This window comes from Enoplosus armatus, chromosome 12 (assembly GCF_043641665.1).
Source record: "Enoplosus armatus isolate fEnoArm2 chromosome 12, fEnoArm2.hap1, whole genome shotgun sequence".
NCBI lineage: Eukaryota > Metazoa > Chordata > Actinopteri > Centrarchiformes > Enoplosidae > Enoplosus > Enoplosus armatus.
In genome coordinates, this window is record NC_092191.1 from 18946549 (window position 1) to 18960237 (window position 13689).

A 13689-nucleotide genomic window follows, 5' to 3' on the forward strand; every position below is an offset into this window, starting at 1 on the left:
ATTCAAACTTTGTGTTATTTGCAGAGGCGCCATTACAAATCTAAATTCTTTTCCACTGTAGATTGTCCCATTTTTAAGTTTGTGTGCCATTTTCAGGAAGTCGCAGGAAGCAGGTGATGTTTCAGCTTGAACTGCACGCTTATGACATGTAATATATTTGTTGCTTAAAATACTGAATGTAATGGCAATTTGCTTTTATGACAATAATGCATATAAGTTGAACAACAGAAGTGATTTGTAATAATAAAGGATGAAATCAATTTTCCTTATGAGCAGAACAACTCAATAAGTCACTTCAAATAAAGAAACATTTGAACCTGGTCGTTCTGAACATTTATTGGACGCAGAAATTCTGACAGCAAAGCATACATTCACTGTAAATTGATGTCTTTTCTACCAGACACTGTAAATGACATATTTAACAACTATTACTCTGAGGTTCTGAAGTCTGTACCATCTGCATGTTAAATACACTAGACAGCATGTATTTTCTGTACATTTCTACCCTTTTTGTTTGCAGTAATGTTGGGAGGTATGAACTCTGAATTATGATGAACACATTTTAAAAAAAACGTCCAGTCCACTGGGATAATATGCCCCAATTGTTTTGTATTCAATGGAAATATGTTTTTAATGAAGGGCTGTTGACACTGTCATTGATCACGTTTGCTCGTTACAACATGAGGTTTTGGCAGCTCAGGAGGTGGACAAGGGGAACCATGTATTTAATATAAACGTAGATACATCTCACTAAACTGTGCAAATAAGTCGGGGCGATAGCTTTTGAGCACATGTAATAAAACTTTCATAAACATGAGGTGACTAAAGAAAAGCAAGCACTCACTTAGTCAGACGATGTTAGGTGGCATATGCACTGCCTAATATTGGATTATATTGCATAACTTTATTTTTCTAACCTATTGTTGAAATAGATTTATATTACACACCACTAATAATATGTAGATTTACATTCAGGTCTCATCTACAACATACATTGTATATATCCGAGCTTAAACTTTAACCAGTTTATTATATTAGCTCTAGTGCAGTCGCCTAGTAAGCAAAGAATTTCAAAAACGTATTTATACAGTATTTACATATTTCCATGAAATGAGTGGCTGTGACTTCAGAGCAGCCGAAGCAGCTGTCAAGTGTTGAATAATTTCATACTCTTTTGATCTGAGCGCCTAATTGTTGTTTTCCACCTGAAGGATCCTTTCGTCGAACAGACTTTGAACATTGCAAAGTTGTGAAGCACAGAACGTTGTTGTGTGACCCATTCATCCTCATGTGTCAGCTGACTTCAAGATAACCCGTGATTCTGTGTCTCAGAGGTTAATCACATATGACAGTCGTATGTGGAGTTGGTGTGAACTGCTGGTCTCCTTGACGACGTCTCAGCCTTCGTCCCTCGGTCCACACAAACCAGGACGCTCCCACCTGAGGCAGTTTCATCACTCTGGATAGGGGTAATTGAAAATGGAACATTTTGTATTTATAAGAATAAAACTCTAGTCTAATAAAAGTCTAGTCTAATTTGCTGGTAATATCAGACATTTTTCTCATTATATTACAGCCCCTTTTGCATTATCAACAACACAGCTGTCACATAGCTTCACTATACTCTTCAGTGCACTCTGTGAACTCATAATCCCTAATATTGTAAGGTGAAGCCTCCTACCTGTTTAGTGTTCAATAAAATATAAAGCATACTACAAGGTTTACGAAAACTATTTACATACGTCATTATTGGTCACAGTCCCTGCCGTTTCGTGCCCTTTAGCTTTGTTTTGTAATCCCAGTTTCTCCATAATCAACTCGATCCTGGATGTGATGCCTGTCACAGAGCTTTCAAGGTGGAGAACCTGTCTGGCCAGTCTTTCATGGTGAGAGAAAGATAATTCAGTTTTTTGTTAACGTCCACTGTAATGAACTTAATTTCTCTTGTTTGAAGAACAAAATAGGTACTTCAAGACACTTAATAGGTTAAATGTAAAAAGTTTTCCTCACTTTAGGAACTGTTCCTGATCCATGAAGGCATGGCTGCAGCGGTTCTTCTGCTCGTCAGATGTTGTCGGAGGCTTCTCCAGTAATTCTTTCCCATAGGTCAGTCCAAGATTGTTGAGTTCAGCGCAAAGAGCATCCTGACAAAACATGGGAAAACACGGCTTTGTCTGTATTTTATTGCATGTCAAGCTAAATAAAGAAACAAGTCAAAAAAATGTATGAAGGTATCACAGTCATCTCATAATTCAAGTCACTGTATAGACTATTACACAAACCCTCTTTTCCTCCAGCTCGATTTTCATCCTCTCTTGTTCATCTTCGTCTAGAATTTGGTTCCCATCACGATCAAACCGTGAGAACGCTGCAGAAATTTCATGATCAGCATGTCCCATCCTACGAGATCATCAGAGCGGTGAGGGTTACGTTTAATACTAAAGTTAGCATAGGCTCTTCTTTTTGATGTTTATATCACTTACTCTTTCAGAGTTTCTCTGAAGTCCTTGAATTCAATTTCTCCAGATCCAGATCGTAGCGCTTTCTGCACATCGGATATTTTCTCCTTTTTAAGTTTCAACTTCGTAAATGTCTTCATGTAGCTCTGAGTTACAAGAGAAAATTTTTCACTCTGGTAAAACAGAAAAACATAGATGTGTATATCTTTACATTAATCTGATTGCCTTTACCTGTTTGATGATGTCAGTAATCTGTAGCTCATCTTTTTGGGACGAGAGCTCCTCCTTAACCTCAGAATATGTGTCATTTATGATGGCCAGAAACATGTTCTGAGGGACAGATACATAAAGAAATAATGAGAATGGTCAACTTCATCATTTTAAAATCAAGCATGTTGTGTGGCAGAATGACTTACCAGTAGAACAAAGAAAACAAAGAACACATAGGTGACAAAGTAGATTGGCCCAAGAACTCTGTTAGCGCGGTCAATGGCATCGTAATCAAAGTCTCCAAGAATAATCCTGAACTGTGTGAAGCTGCAGAAAGAAAAAAAGAAAAGGATTGATTCATTAATCCTCAATCATCCCTTTTAAACATTTCCTGCTGAGCCACTGTTTTGGACGCCTCTTACATGCACTTGACGAAGGTGCTGAAAGATTCAACTTCAGTCCCAAAGAGCAAATATCCAAGTTGAGCATAGGCGAAGAACACGATGAAGAACATGATGGCGAAGCCCAAGATATCTTTAGCACATCGACCCAGCGTGGAGGACAGCTGAGTCATGGTCTTGTTAAAACTGATGTACTTGAAAACCTAAAGGAAAGCACACAATCTTTGGGATGAGGCAGGAGCCAGAGAATTTTAATAACTAATGTGTTAGAGTGAAAGATGTCAGTACTGTACCTTGATCCACGCAAAGAACAGGTTCACTGCATTCATGTTGTTGTACTGTGTTTGCCAGAAGGCCAGAAATTCAAAATCTGCGTAGACACCAGGTTGTTCCAGCAGTTTGCCAAGCAATTTGTCCACTTTGACGGTTCGGAAAATGTTGAATACAATGGCAACGATGGCAAGCTGGGAAGGAGTATATTTTTACTTCTTTGAGGCCAAGCAAAATCAGAAAAAAGGACACGTTTGAATCAAATAAGTATTACATTTTCTTACCATTATGATGACAATATCGAGTATGTTCCAGATGCTTTTGAAATAGGAGAACTTGTGTATTCGCAGCTCAAGTATCTCCTCCACAACATAATACAGGATGAATAAACAGAAGACCATCTCGCAGCCGAGGATAAAGTAATCCCAATAGGTGATGTAACGAATCAGTTTGACTGTTCTTATCTGGTAGGAAGGGATCGCTCCTCCGGTCGCTGGGAATTCAACCGCCAACCTGAAAGAAGCAGATATAACTTTGATCAACCAATGGGCGGGGACCATCCAATTGGTAAACTTGCTATTGTCGATGGTGCTCTTTACCTGATGACACAGAACATGTTGATGTTTGCATTGTATGTGGAGAAGTCGATGAAGGCTGCTCTGGTTCCTCGGTCAAGCCACAGGTTGTCCACCAGTTCCGTCAGTATGATGGTGCTGTCCTCTTTGGTCCGACTCAGGTCTTGATAGTATCCCGCTCCACTGTATGTGGTTAACAAGCCCCAGTGAGAGGAACCTTTGATTTCTTTCTCTGTGTGGTAGGCCCAGCTGCAGAGGGGAAAAAAAACATTTTGCTGTACTTCTCTAATCTGACTACATACTAAAAGTTACCCTGTAAACAGTAAGCGGCTTACGCAGTGCCATTGATGAGACCGAAGCTAAGGTCATCCTCCTTCTTCTCATTGTAAACATCGAAACATCCTGTGATCTCATCTTGGAAGTCGTTGTGGACCTTGCAGGAGTTGTTCATGATCTTGATCTGCCTCATTCTGGGGACTCCCAGCAGCATGTTCTCATAGTATATAAAGGACTGGTCTCCGCTGTCCAGGGACTGGTTATTGTACCATTTAGTCCAGTAGAGGCCATCCAGTAATGGGCCCTGGGCGTACTGGACATATAAAGAGAGGGTGGATGCAGCTTGAATTGCACACAGAAGAAATTTCATATTCTCATTTCTCAGTGATTTCTCATTGTGGTGAACATGGAAGAAAACTCACAGTCCAGAAGTCAGCCATGGTGCTAATGGACTGAAACTTAACCCCACTTTCACCGGCTGTATTCACAAACAGGTCCGTCATGGCTTTAGTGTAATAGTAGGTGCTCGAGTTGGTCATACCGTATGTCACTGAAAGACAATGCAAGTCAAGTCATTTTATTTATATAGCCCAATATCACAAATCACATATTTGCCTCAAGGGGCTTTACAGTCTGTATTGTATACAACACCTTCCATCCTTTGACCCTTGATTTGGATAATGGGAAAAAAATGGAAGAATCCTCAGGAAGAGCAACAAAGGACGGACAGACATGCAATAGATGTCGCACAATCACACGTAATCACATTGTTAACGCCTGATCATTGATTCCTATCTGGCTTTGCTCAGGCTCAGCTCTAAATGTTGCTCCATTCAATGGTCCAAGATAAGACAACTCTGAAGCAGACACGCAAGGCCTCATTGAAGACTTTGTTGTTTAGCCATGTTTATGTGACTGCAGTCAAATAGATTAGAGGCCATAATTTGTTTGAAGAGAGAGCACACTGGCCTGACGTAAATAGCCTCATCAAACAATGTAAATCTAACCCAGACAAAGCAACAATGGACGAGGCCAAATGCTCTTATCGCTAAAAAGCAAGAGAGCAGTGCCCACGTCCCTTTCACTCCTAATGCTCAGCTGGACAATGGCTTTCAGGCAGAGGGATGCAAAGGGCATTTGTTGTAGGCATTAAAGCAGATGGGAAGCTTTTGATGATAAATCAACAGTCCAAAGTGCCCTATACAGTAACATCCTGCTAAATGGTGAGCACTTCAACAATAATAAGTTAATAAATAGTTGATTGAGATATACATATGAGTAGACATAAGGTACATAAATACAGGAACACCAAACTAAATCTTCTTTGAAAATACACTATAATGCATTTGAAATCTCTGTCACCCCTCTGTCACATTATGGGTCATTAATGTGTTAAAAGCATACATTTGGGACAATAGGACAATCCAGGAAAATAGGTGTCAAAGTAAGCTTAGAGTTTCACAACTTTCCTTAAAGTATCTAACATTTCGAGGTATATTAAACACTTCGGTGTGCGATACTGCATGTAACAAAAGTAACAAAAGAATGACTTGCAAATACTGTTTGGCCAGGGTACTGAACATCATATTCAACTTGAATTTTGAGACTACCACAAGTGCCAGGAATAGCCATTCATATTTCAAATGCAAAATGTCGGATGATATAAGTAGAATACTTACAGAGGCATATATCCACCAGGAACACCAGATAGACCAGTAATTCCCGTAGCGTGGTTCGGACGAACAGTTCTCTGTTGTTTGAGGTGTTTTCGGTCAATGTTGTGCCCCACAAGCCTACAGGAAAAATACAGTGTAAGATACAGTTTATGTCATCTCATCCATCCATTGTCTATAACCGCTTATCCTCAGAGGGTCGTGGGGGGTTGGAGCCGATCCCAGCTGACATTGGGCGAGAGGCAGGGTACACCCTGGACAGGTCAATTTAAGTCATTAAGATTTATTAGCCAACAAGATATATCAGTTGACCCAGACACAGACTGAACCAGTACCAAACAAAGTCTCCAGTGATGTTTTTGTCAAGAGCTTGGCAAGGTGTCATCCATATTCACTAAACTAGCTGTACAGATGACAGTTACAGCAGAAATACTGTTTTGAGCTGGATGGGTTCCTACCTTTAATAAAAGAGCAGCAGCCTCTTTGTTTCTTCACCAGGCTTTGGCCAGTGGATGGCGGTTCCTCTGGGAATGGGCCGGGGGTGTCCAGTTTGTACATGCTGTCCATGGAGCCCTGGAAGAGGGGCTGAGGGTTGTAGATGGTGCTGACAGCTCGTGGCAGGGGCGGAGGGGAGCCACAGAAGCCCTGGTTAACCCAGGCACCGTTTCCCATGCTGTCCAACTCGCACTCCACCTGCCCGGTCAGGTGGCTGTCGGCCCGGTTGTTCAGGCACTTCATGCTGTTAGACGCCTTTGTTTCTCTGTATGGACCGCTGGTGTTTAGATCAGAGGTGAAAGTGAAGCAGAGCAGTGTAGTCAGCTTTTGAACACCTGCTGGAGAGGTGATTATAAAGAGTGGATGACATCAGCTTTGTTGAGGGAGGAGCTGCTGGTCCTCTGATGGAGCTTTTGTTGTCTTGAGATTGACACCCAGTTAAAACACATTGAGGTAATAAAATGGTAGGTGTTGTACTAACTCAACATTGACGTACTTGTGTCCCGTTTTGGACTCTTCAGCAAGGTTCACCCATATATTTCACATTTAACCTTATTTTGGTTCATGTTATAATCTAAAACCTGAACCAATAAAAGCTTGTATCTAGTCTTGTACTTTCAGTTGCCTGGTGCCTCTAATAAATGATCATTTTCATGTGAGCAATAGTCAATGCATTTGGTGAAAATAAAACAAAACATGCAAAATTAGTGTAGACCTCAACCTCCATCAGAATTGCAGTGAAGACCTGAAGTCATAAAAATACCCACCTATTAATTTGGAAAATGTCTAATAAAAGAGAACATGCAGCCATGTTGGAAGGCTAAATAATTCAGCAGTTTAAAGACATTTTAATTTGTTTTGCCCTCTCAATTACTTCCATGCTGAGCACATTGTTGTCACTATTGATTAACAACTCATCCAATAACGTGCTCCTATTGAGGAAATCAATTAATTGCATGTCCAGTATATTTTCTGTCGCCAACTGTTTGCAGCTTGTGACTGAATTAATGAAGAGCGTAATTGCAGTGTCACTGATGGTCCCTGCCTCATTACCATTACGCACTTTTGACTCCGCCATCTATTCATTTTTGACGTGCCAACTGTCAGAAAGCGTTTATTAGGTATGCAAACATTCAACGTGGCATATGAATGATTATGACCATCTGTATCAGTGTTTGGCACCTCGTCTATCGGCCAAGTCTCTCCTGCCAGCCCAATAGGCCCCCTGCAACACTTATCACACGTGTATTAAAGTGTTCTTGGCTAATATCAATGTTTAGTTGAATACTTAAGCTATTTTATATTTTTGTATTCTATAAAGTCTTATATGATATCAATCTACATATTTATCTTTGTATTTCTTGATGTGTTTATTTTGTGCAGTTAGAGGCATCAAACCAGACAGACTGGAATATGAGATGATCTACAAACGACTAAATATTACCACCCAAATCAACAGCAGTAAGACGCAGTAGGAAGTGTATAGTGTATCAGCAGTTGGACAGTACAGTTAATACACTGCTGTAGATGTCTTATACTTAATGCAGATAGAGTTTGGGTCCAGCTATGGGCGTTCATGCTTCAGCGACTCTGAACAGAGCGATTAGACACGGCCATTACCACACAATAGAGTTTAATTTCTGCTCCCCCTCTGAAGCCGTGGCAGGATCTGGCACACAGGCTTCCTTCATTTGCTGTGGCTTGTGCCACCATTCAAACTTTTTCAAATCTAGAACAATCACTTTTCAGTGGCTGATGATTGCCATTTAAATCTGTAGCTGTGTGGCTCAAACACTGGACAGTTGCGGATCATATGGCGTCCTGGTTTGTCTCTACGTACAACGGACTATCCTGTAGCAGAATTGAACTCCAAAAGGTGTTATTTCTATGGAAGAAATTTGAGAATAGAATAGTTAAATGACTGTAATTGGGCCCCCTCCAAAATGAGTCTATATTAAATGTTTAGATTTTTGGTTCTCCATTGACGTAAAAGTGTCTTATCTCAGAGCACAGGGGCTCAGGACAAAAGGATGATTTATTCCCCAGGGTGCAGAGCGAGGCAGTGCCACAGACGTGACCTGCCATTACTCCTACTGAGAACTTGGCACGCAAAACAAAGGCTGTGCTGTAAATTAGTTGCTCTCTGTGATAACCCTTGTTTTAACGCCACACAGGAGACAAAGTGAGATTATGGGGGTTAAAAATGCCAGAGCTTTCTAATAATAAGATTAAGTTTGTATTGCAATTAGAAAATTATGCTATTGTGTGAATGCACTATTTAGCTTTTCACTATGTCAGGGTTATATTTTGCAAAATTAATGTTTTTGAGGATGCAAAAGGAACATTTTGTTCATAGGGAATCAGCTTTGTGTAGTTAAAAGTTGTATAAACTAACTTAGTTAGCATGTAATGTCATTACATGCAGTAGATACAGTATTAAGCACATTATATACAGTTCCATTTTTCTGTTGTTACAAAAATCCCATATTGTACCATCATCATTAGTTTATGACTGTAACAGAGAAGACAATAAGGAACAAGAGTAATAGTTTTTCATACAAAATAGTTTATTTTTGATCAAAAACTATAATTCAACAAAATAGAGGTCTGCATGTGAAAAATAACATCTATCTTTCAACTCTACAAACACATACTTACACTTTGACAAAATAGTTACATATTGACTTTGACTATGCAACTAAGACCACAATGATTTTCTCAGAATCCATTGAACATTGCACAACGTTTTAGGGCCGTATCAAAATAAGCGATAAAAATACACCATTGCCTGTATCTTCAGTACAATCTAGTGGTCATTATAATGACACTACATTTCTGTCATTGCTATACTTTGAACAAAAAGATGCTCAACCTTGCTGGCAAAAATAACAAAGACTTCAAACTGAAAAGGAAGCCTTTCTGATTGTCATACACAAATTATATAAATATAAAAAGAAAATAATGCAATACAAATGTATTTACTGAAACATATTCACATTGTCACTCACACCCAACAACATGACTGATTATCTACCACATGGCAGCAGTTTATGCGTGGACCTGATGGCCATCGAACTGATATGAGAACGACGAGTGGATGTACTCCTGTCCGCTCGGAGAGTCGTACCTCATGAGGCACGGGTAGTTTTCAGGCTGCACGCAGTCAAACTGCAGGTCCAGCCACTCCCTGTGAGGAGTGTTGTGCCTCCTGGCGTCTGTCAGGATCCGGTTGAGGGCCATGATGTAGCTGAGGGCCATCTGCAGGGTTTCGTACTTGGACAGTTTTTTGTCCTGGCCCCACTGGGGGACCACTTTACGTAAGCGATCAAAGGCTGTGTTCAAACCCTGCATCCTCTTCCTCTCTCTGGCGTTGGCAGCCATCCGCCGCCTCGTGGCAGTCTCGTATTTCTCTGGGCTCTTGGAGTCTGGTTCTGAGGACTCGGATCCAGAGTCAGTGCAGCTGGGTCGACGCGACTTCATGATTTTTGGTTGAAGAGTGGAGCCGGTGTATGTCCTCAGATCAGAGAGACTCAGCTACGAGTCAACAGATTTGTCAGAGAAGTTTCTAGTTTCAGCTTCTGGGTTCCTCGGAGGTCTCCTCAATGTTACAGCCTGGCTGATGTCCAAGCTGTGTGTCCTTTGTGCTGAAATATTTGTAACTCCAGATAGTGGACAGCCCGAGGAGTCCAAGGTGTCTGTGTTCCTGGAGACAGTGAGGGAGCAGCTTTTATAAGATGGAGCAGATGAACAGGTGGCAGCAGGTGGAGTCCCTGCCCTCTCCCCCCCCATCCTCAATATTGCTCATAGAGAAACACACCCATGCGGACTCATAAACACCCACACCCACACCCACACCCACTCTCAGCACACACACACACACACACACACACAGGCATATATACGAACACTCAGCACACACACTCAGCACGCACACACACACACACACACACAAACAAAACCTTAATGAAATTCCAATTATCTTGGGCTGGCCTATCTGGCCGTGGCTTCACTCAGAGCCATGTGTCACAAACACCAAAAGTCTACCATCTGGTAGCACAACTCACGACAGCTGATGGTGCAAACAAACTTTTAAAAGGCTAACAATTGTGGATATTTCCCAATTAAGCTTAAATTCCCACCAACCATGTGAAATGACTAAAAACCTAGTAATTAACTATCAAGGTTCAAACTCTTAATTAAGATTTAATTTAAACAGAATATCGACAAATTATGGAATATAATTACCCACTGGTATTAGAAAATAAAAAAAAACTACATCACATACAGTATGTTGCTAAAATGACAATTTAAAAGCAGCAATGTAATTTTTATCTAATTTAAAATTTGCTATACTGTGTCAAAGGAAGGATTCTAACTTTTACTTATTTGATATGCAAACATACAGTATCTCACCTCGTTAATAAAAGGTTTTCTATTTCTTGACTAATTAGTGTTTTACGTAGTCCAAATGTTTTCTCCTTCTTAAGTTTAACATTTTTGTTTTGAAATTTGAATAAATGTGAGACTCAGCCATTGTTATATTTAGCTGCCGTGTGTCTCAGAAATACATCTGTAAGTACAGTATCACAACTTAAAATCTAATTTGTTCATAAATTAAATATGAAATCTTTGGAAGCACCTTGGCTGTAAGTCTATCGGGTCTTTTTTTTTTAAAGTTACATAAGACCCCAAGAAGTCCCCTTTCACTTCTCATGTAACTGGTCTCCATGTGATAATAAGCATAATCTGAGATTAGCCCGAGGCAACAGAAGTGGAAGTGTGGCCTGTAACCTGAGGGATTTTAACAGCACATCAGGGGATTATGGCTCTCAAACAATATGGGCCAAGATGTTGTACAGATTACTGCGCCATCTGAGATTTGGAGAGCGGTTTGGTAAAATACTTTCTATATTCTCCGGAAACGTCTTCCATGTTCTATATCAAAAAGTGCATTAGTCTGGAAGGGTGTTTATTGGTGCCGTGGTCTTAGTGAATCACAGTATGTGGGATGCATTAATGTTCCTTATGTACTAAGGACCACATGAGAAATAAATAATTGATCTGTGTAGTGGTCCGAGAAAATGAGACAGACAGAATAATTTGTCTGTCTGTCCTTCCCATCTGCCAACATTGAATTCTGTAATTCAGGAGGATGGATCTGAGCACGTTCCTCCGTTACACACACACACATTCAAACACACTGTTGACTGTCACCAACTCTACTGTACTTTAACCGTGCTCTGCTTGTGCTCTAAATTCAAACAATGGTCTCTCAGTTTCGCTTTGAATCACAGTGAATTGTGTGTTTATCTGAGAAAAAGATGCATAGAATGTGATTCATTTCTTGTAAACTCCTGAAGTACAATACTGTAGTACTTTGAGAATACTTCAAACTTCTACCCCACTACTTTTTGGAGGTAAGTAATTGTAATTTTTACTCCAACACATGTATCTGTCATCTTTAGTTACTGTTGCATTGCAGATCTTTACATACAAAATAATTAGCTAGTAAAATATGATATGTTTTTATAAACTACCCAACAATATACAATTTACAAAAATCCCATATTTCACCATCATAATTAGTTTATGACTGTAACAGAGAAGACAATAAAGAACAAGAGTAATAGTTTTTCATACAAAATAGTTTATTTTTGATCAAAAACTATAATTCAACAAAATAGAGGTCTGCATGTGAAAAATAACATCTATCTTTCAACTCTACAAACACATACTTACACTTTGACAAAATAGTTACATATTGACTTTGACTATGCAACTAAGACCACAATGATTTTCTCAGAAGAAACTTAAAATGTGAATGCAGGATTTTGACTTGTAATGGAGTACTTTTACACCATGGTATTGTTACTTTAAGTAAAGGATCTGGACATTTCTTCCACCTCCGCTGCTTCATTTTCTGGTGTCGTCCTTTGTCAGGAAGGTCATGTAGCTCCTGTCACTGTATTGACAAACTCAAAGCTTGGGTGTAGAGGCAGGTTATGAATGATTAATCACTGTCGGAGGCCTAGAATAATGCCTGTCTCTGGTATTGGGTCATGGACACAAGCTGATGCTGTCTGGTCATTTTGGGATGGACTGGTTAGCTGTGCAATTAGGCATATAATCCCATCTACCAGTTGGTTCATTGATTACAGATTGATGTAGTTTGCCAGCTGCTGCTTGTCTTGTCTGAGGGCTGAGGGCCTTGTCTCAGACGTGGCCCGGCCCTTCCGTGTCTTCCACCCTTTTCTGTTTTTTCTTTTTTTTTTTTTTTACAACCACTCACATGATTGGCTTGTCTGAGCACCGATGGCTGAGCCATGTCCTCTGTCAAAAGCCATATGTCACAACTGAGGAGTGACCCGTCTGCTCTGACAGAAACATGCACCCTCATGAATCCAGCTCTCCTTATGGAGAAATGGAGATTAGGGCACAAAGCGTATGTTTCAGTACAGGAGAAAGTGTAAGAAAGGATTCCCACTGCATGTGTGGTTTGACTTGATAAATCTCATTATCATCACAGGATTACTTTTAAACGAGCAGTGTGAATAGGCTCATACTTAATTTTAATGAGCTTAGAGAAACACATCACAAGTGTGCTAATACTTTCCAATGTGTGGACATATATTGCTGCTTTTAAAATAAACTTTGAGAATCGGGACTTAAAACATTACTGTTATTATTGTACTTATCAAGTTGAGTACCCTACAAATGGCATGGCAATATTCAGTACAAGTGAGCTATGAGTGTAATAAATTGGATTTCTTCCCCAAAAAAAACAACAACCAACAACTCATTCACATCCCACATAAATGTTCTACTTAGATACACATACAGCACCCAGTTAACAAGTAGGCCTGGCAGCTGGTCAGATGAGGCTCGGGGTATAATTAGGTCACGTAAGGTGAATGTAATTTTATGCCTATTTGAACTCTCTTCCCCTCTAATTGGACTGATTAGCAATGCTTAATTGGCTTCTGAGCTTTCCTATTTGTTTTGAATTTGGCATCAGTTTAAGCTGCTAGGGCTCTGATTACAGCATAGTCAAAACAAGCTCTCAGTAATGACAGCAGAAATTTAGGTTAATGGCAGAGGTAGCAGAATAAACTTCCCATTAACTGAATACATTCTACAAGAGAGATGAAACTGCAACATATGAATGATTTTCAAATCAACTGGAAGATACTATAAACAACTATAAACTAAACTAAAATAGAGCAGAATGACTTCAGGTGCTGTCTAAGCAGCATGCAGAATAATAATCACCTGTTCCAGCAAAGCAAACACATCACTAATTTGAATAAATATAACTTTATTCTGAGAAGGA

At 39.9% G+C, this 13689-nt stretch overlaps 2 protein-coding genes across 2 annotated transcripts; both read right to left on the reverse strand.

Moving 5' to 3' along the window:
* Positions 1-1339: 1339 nt before the first annotated feature.
* On the reverse strand, positions 1340-6602 carry pkd2l1 (polycystic kidney disease 2-like 1). The gene is made up of 15 exons (XM_070916179.1): positions 6323-6602; positions 5871-5984; positions 4614-4741; positions 4251-4504; positions 3940-4164; positions 3625-3853; positions 3364-3534; positions 3092-3273; positions 2876-2996; positions 2691-2789; positions 2484-2605; positions 2283-2400; positions 2011-2144; positions 1743-1878; positions 1340-1459 (listed from the first exon to the last, which is right to left on the reverse strand). The coding sequence occupies exons 1-15, from the start codon at positions 6600-6602 to the stop codon at positions 1340-1342; spliced, it is 2433 nt and encodes an 810-aa protein (XP_070772280.1).
* Positions 6603-9407: 2805 nt separating this feature from the next.
* On the reverse strand, positions 9408-9839 carry atoh7 (atonal bHLH transcription factor 7). The gene has a single exon (XM_070916620.1). The coding sequence runs from the start codon at positions 9837-9839 to the stop codon at positions 9408-9410; it is 432 nt and encodes a 143-aa protein (XP_070772721.1).
* Between the last annotated feature and the right edge of the window lie 3850 nt (positions 9840-13689).

Excerpts from the sequence above, each read along its gene's own strand:
- pkd2l1 (XM_070916179.1), bottom strand. The coding sequence starts at position 6,602 with ATGAAGTGCCTGAACAACCGGGCCGACAGCCACCTGACCGGGCAGGTG. Across the intron at positions 3,854-3,939 it reads AACATGTTCTGTGTCATCAG|GTTGGCGGTTGAATTCCCAG; the intron begins GTAAAGAGCACC and ends TGCTTCTTTCAG. Across the intron at positions 2,997-3,091 it reads AGCACCTTCGTCAAGTGCAT|CTTCACACAGTTCAGGATTA; the intron begins GTAAGAGGCGTC and ends TTCTTTCTGCAG.
- atoh7 (XM_070916620.1), bottom strand. The coding sequence starts at position 9,839 with ATGAAGTCGCGTCGACCCAGCTGCACTGACTCTGGATCCGAGTCCTCA.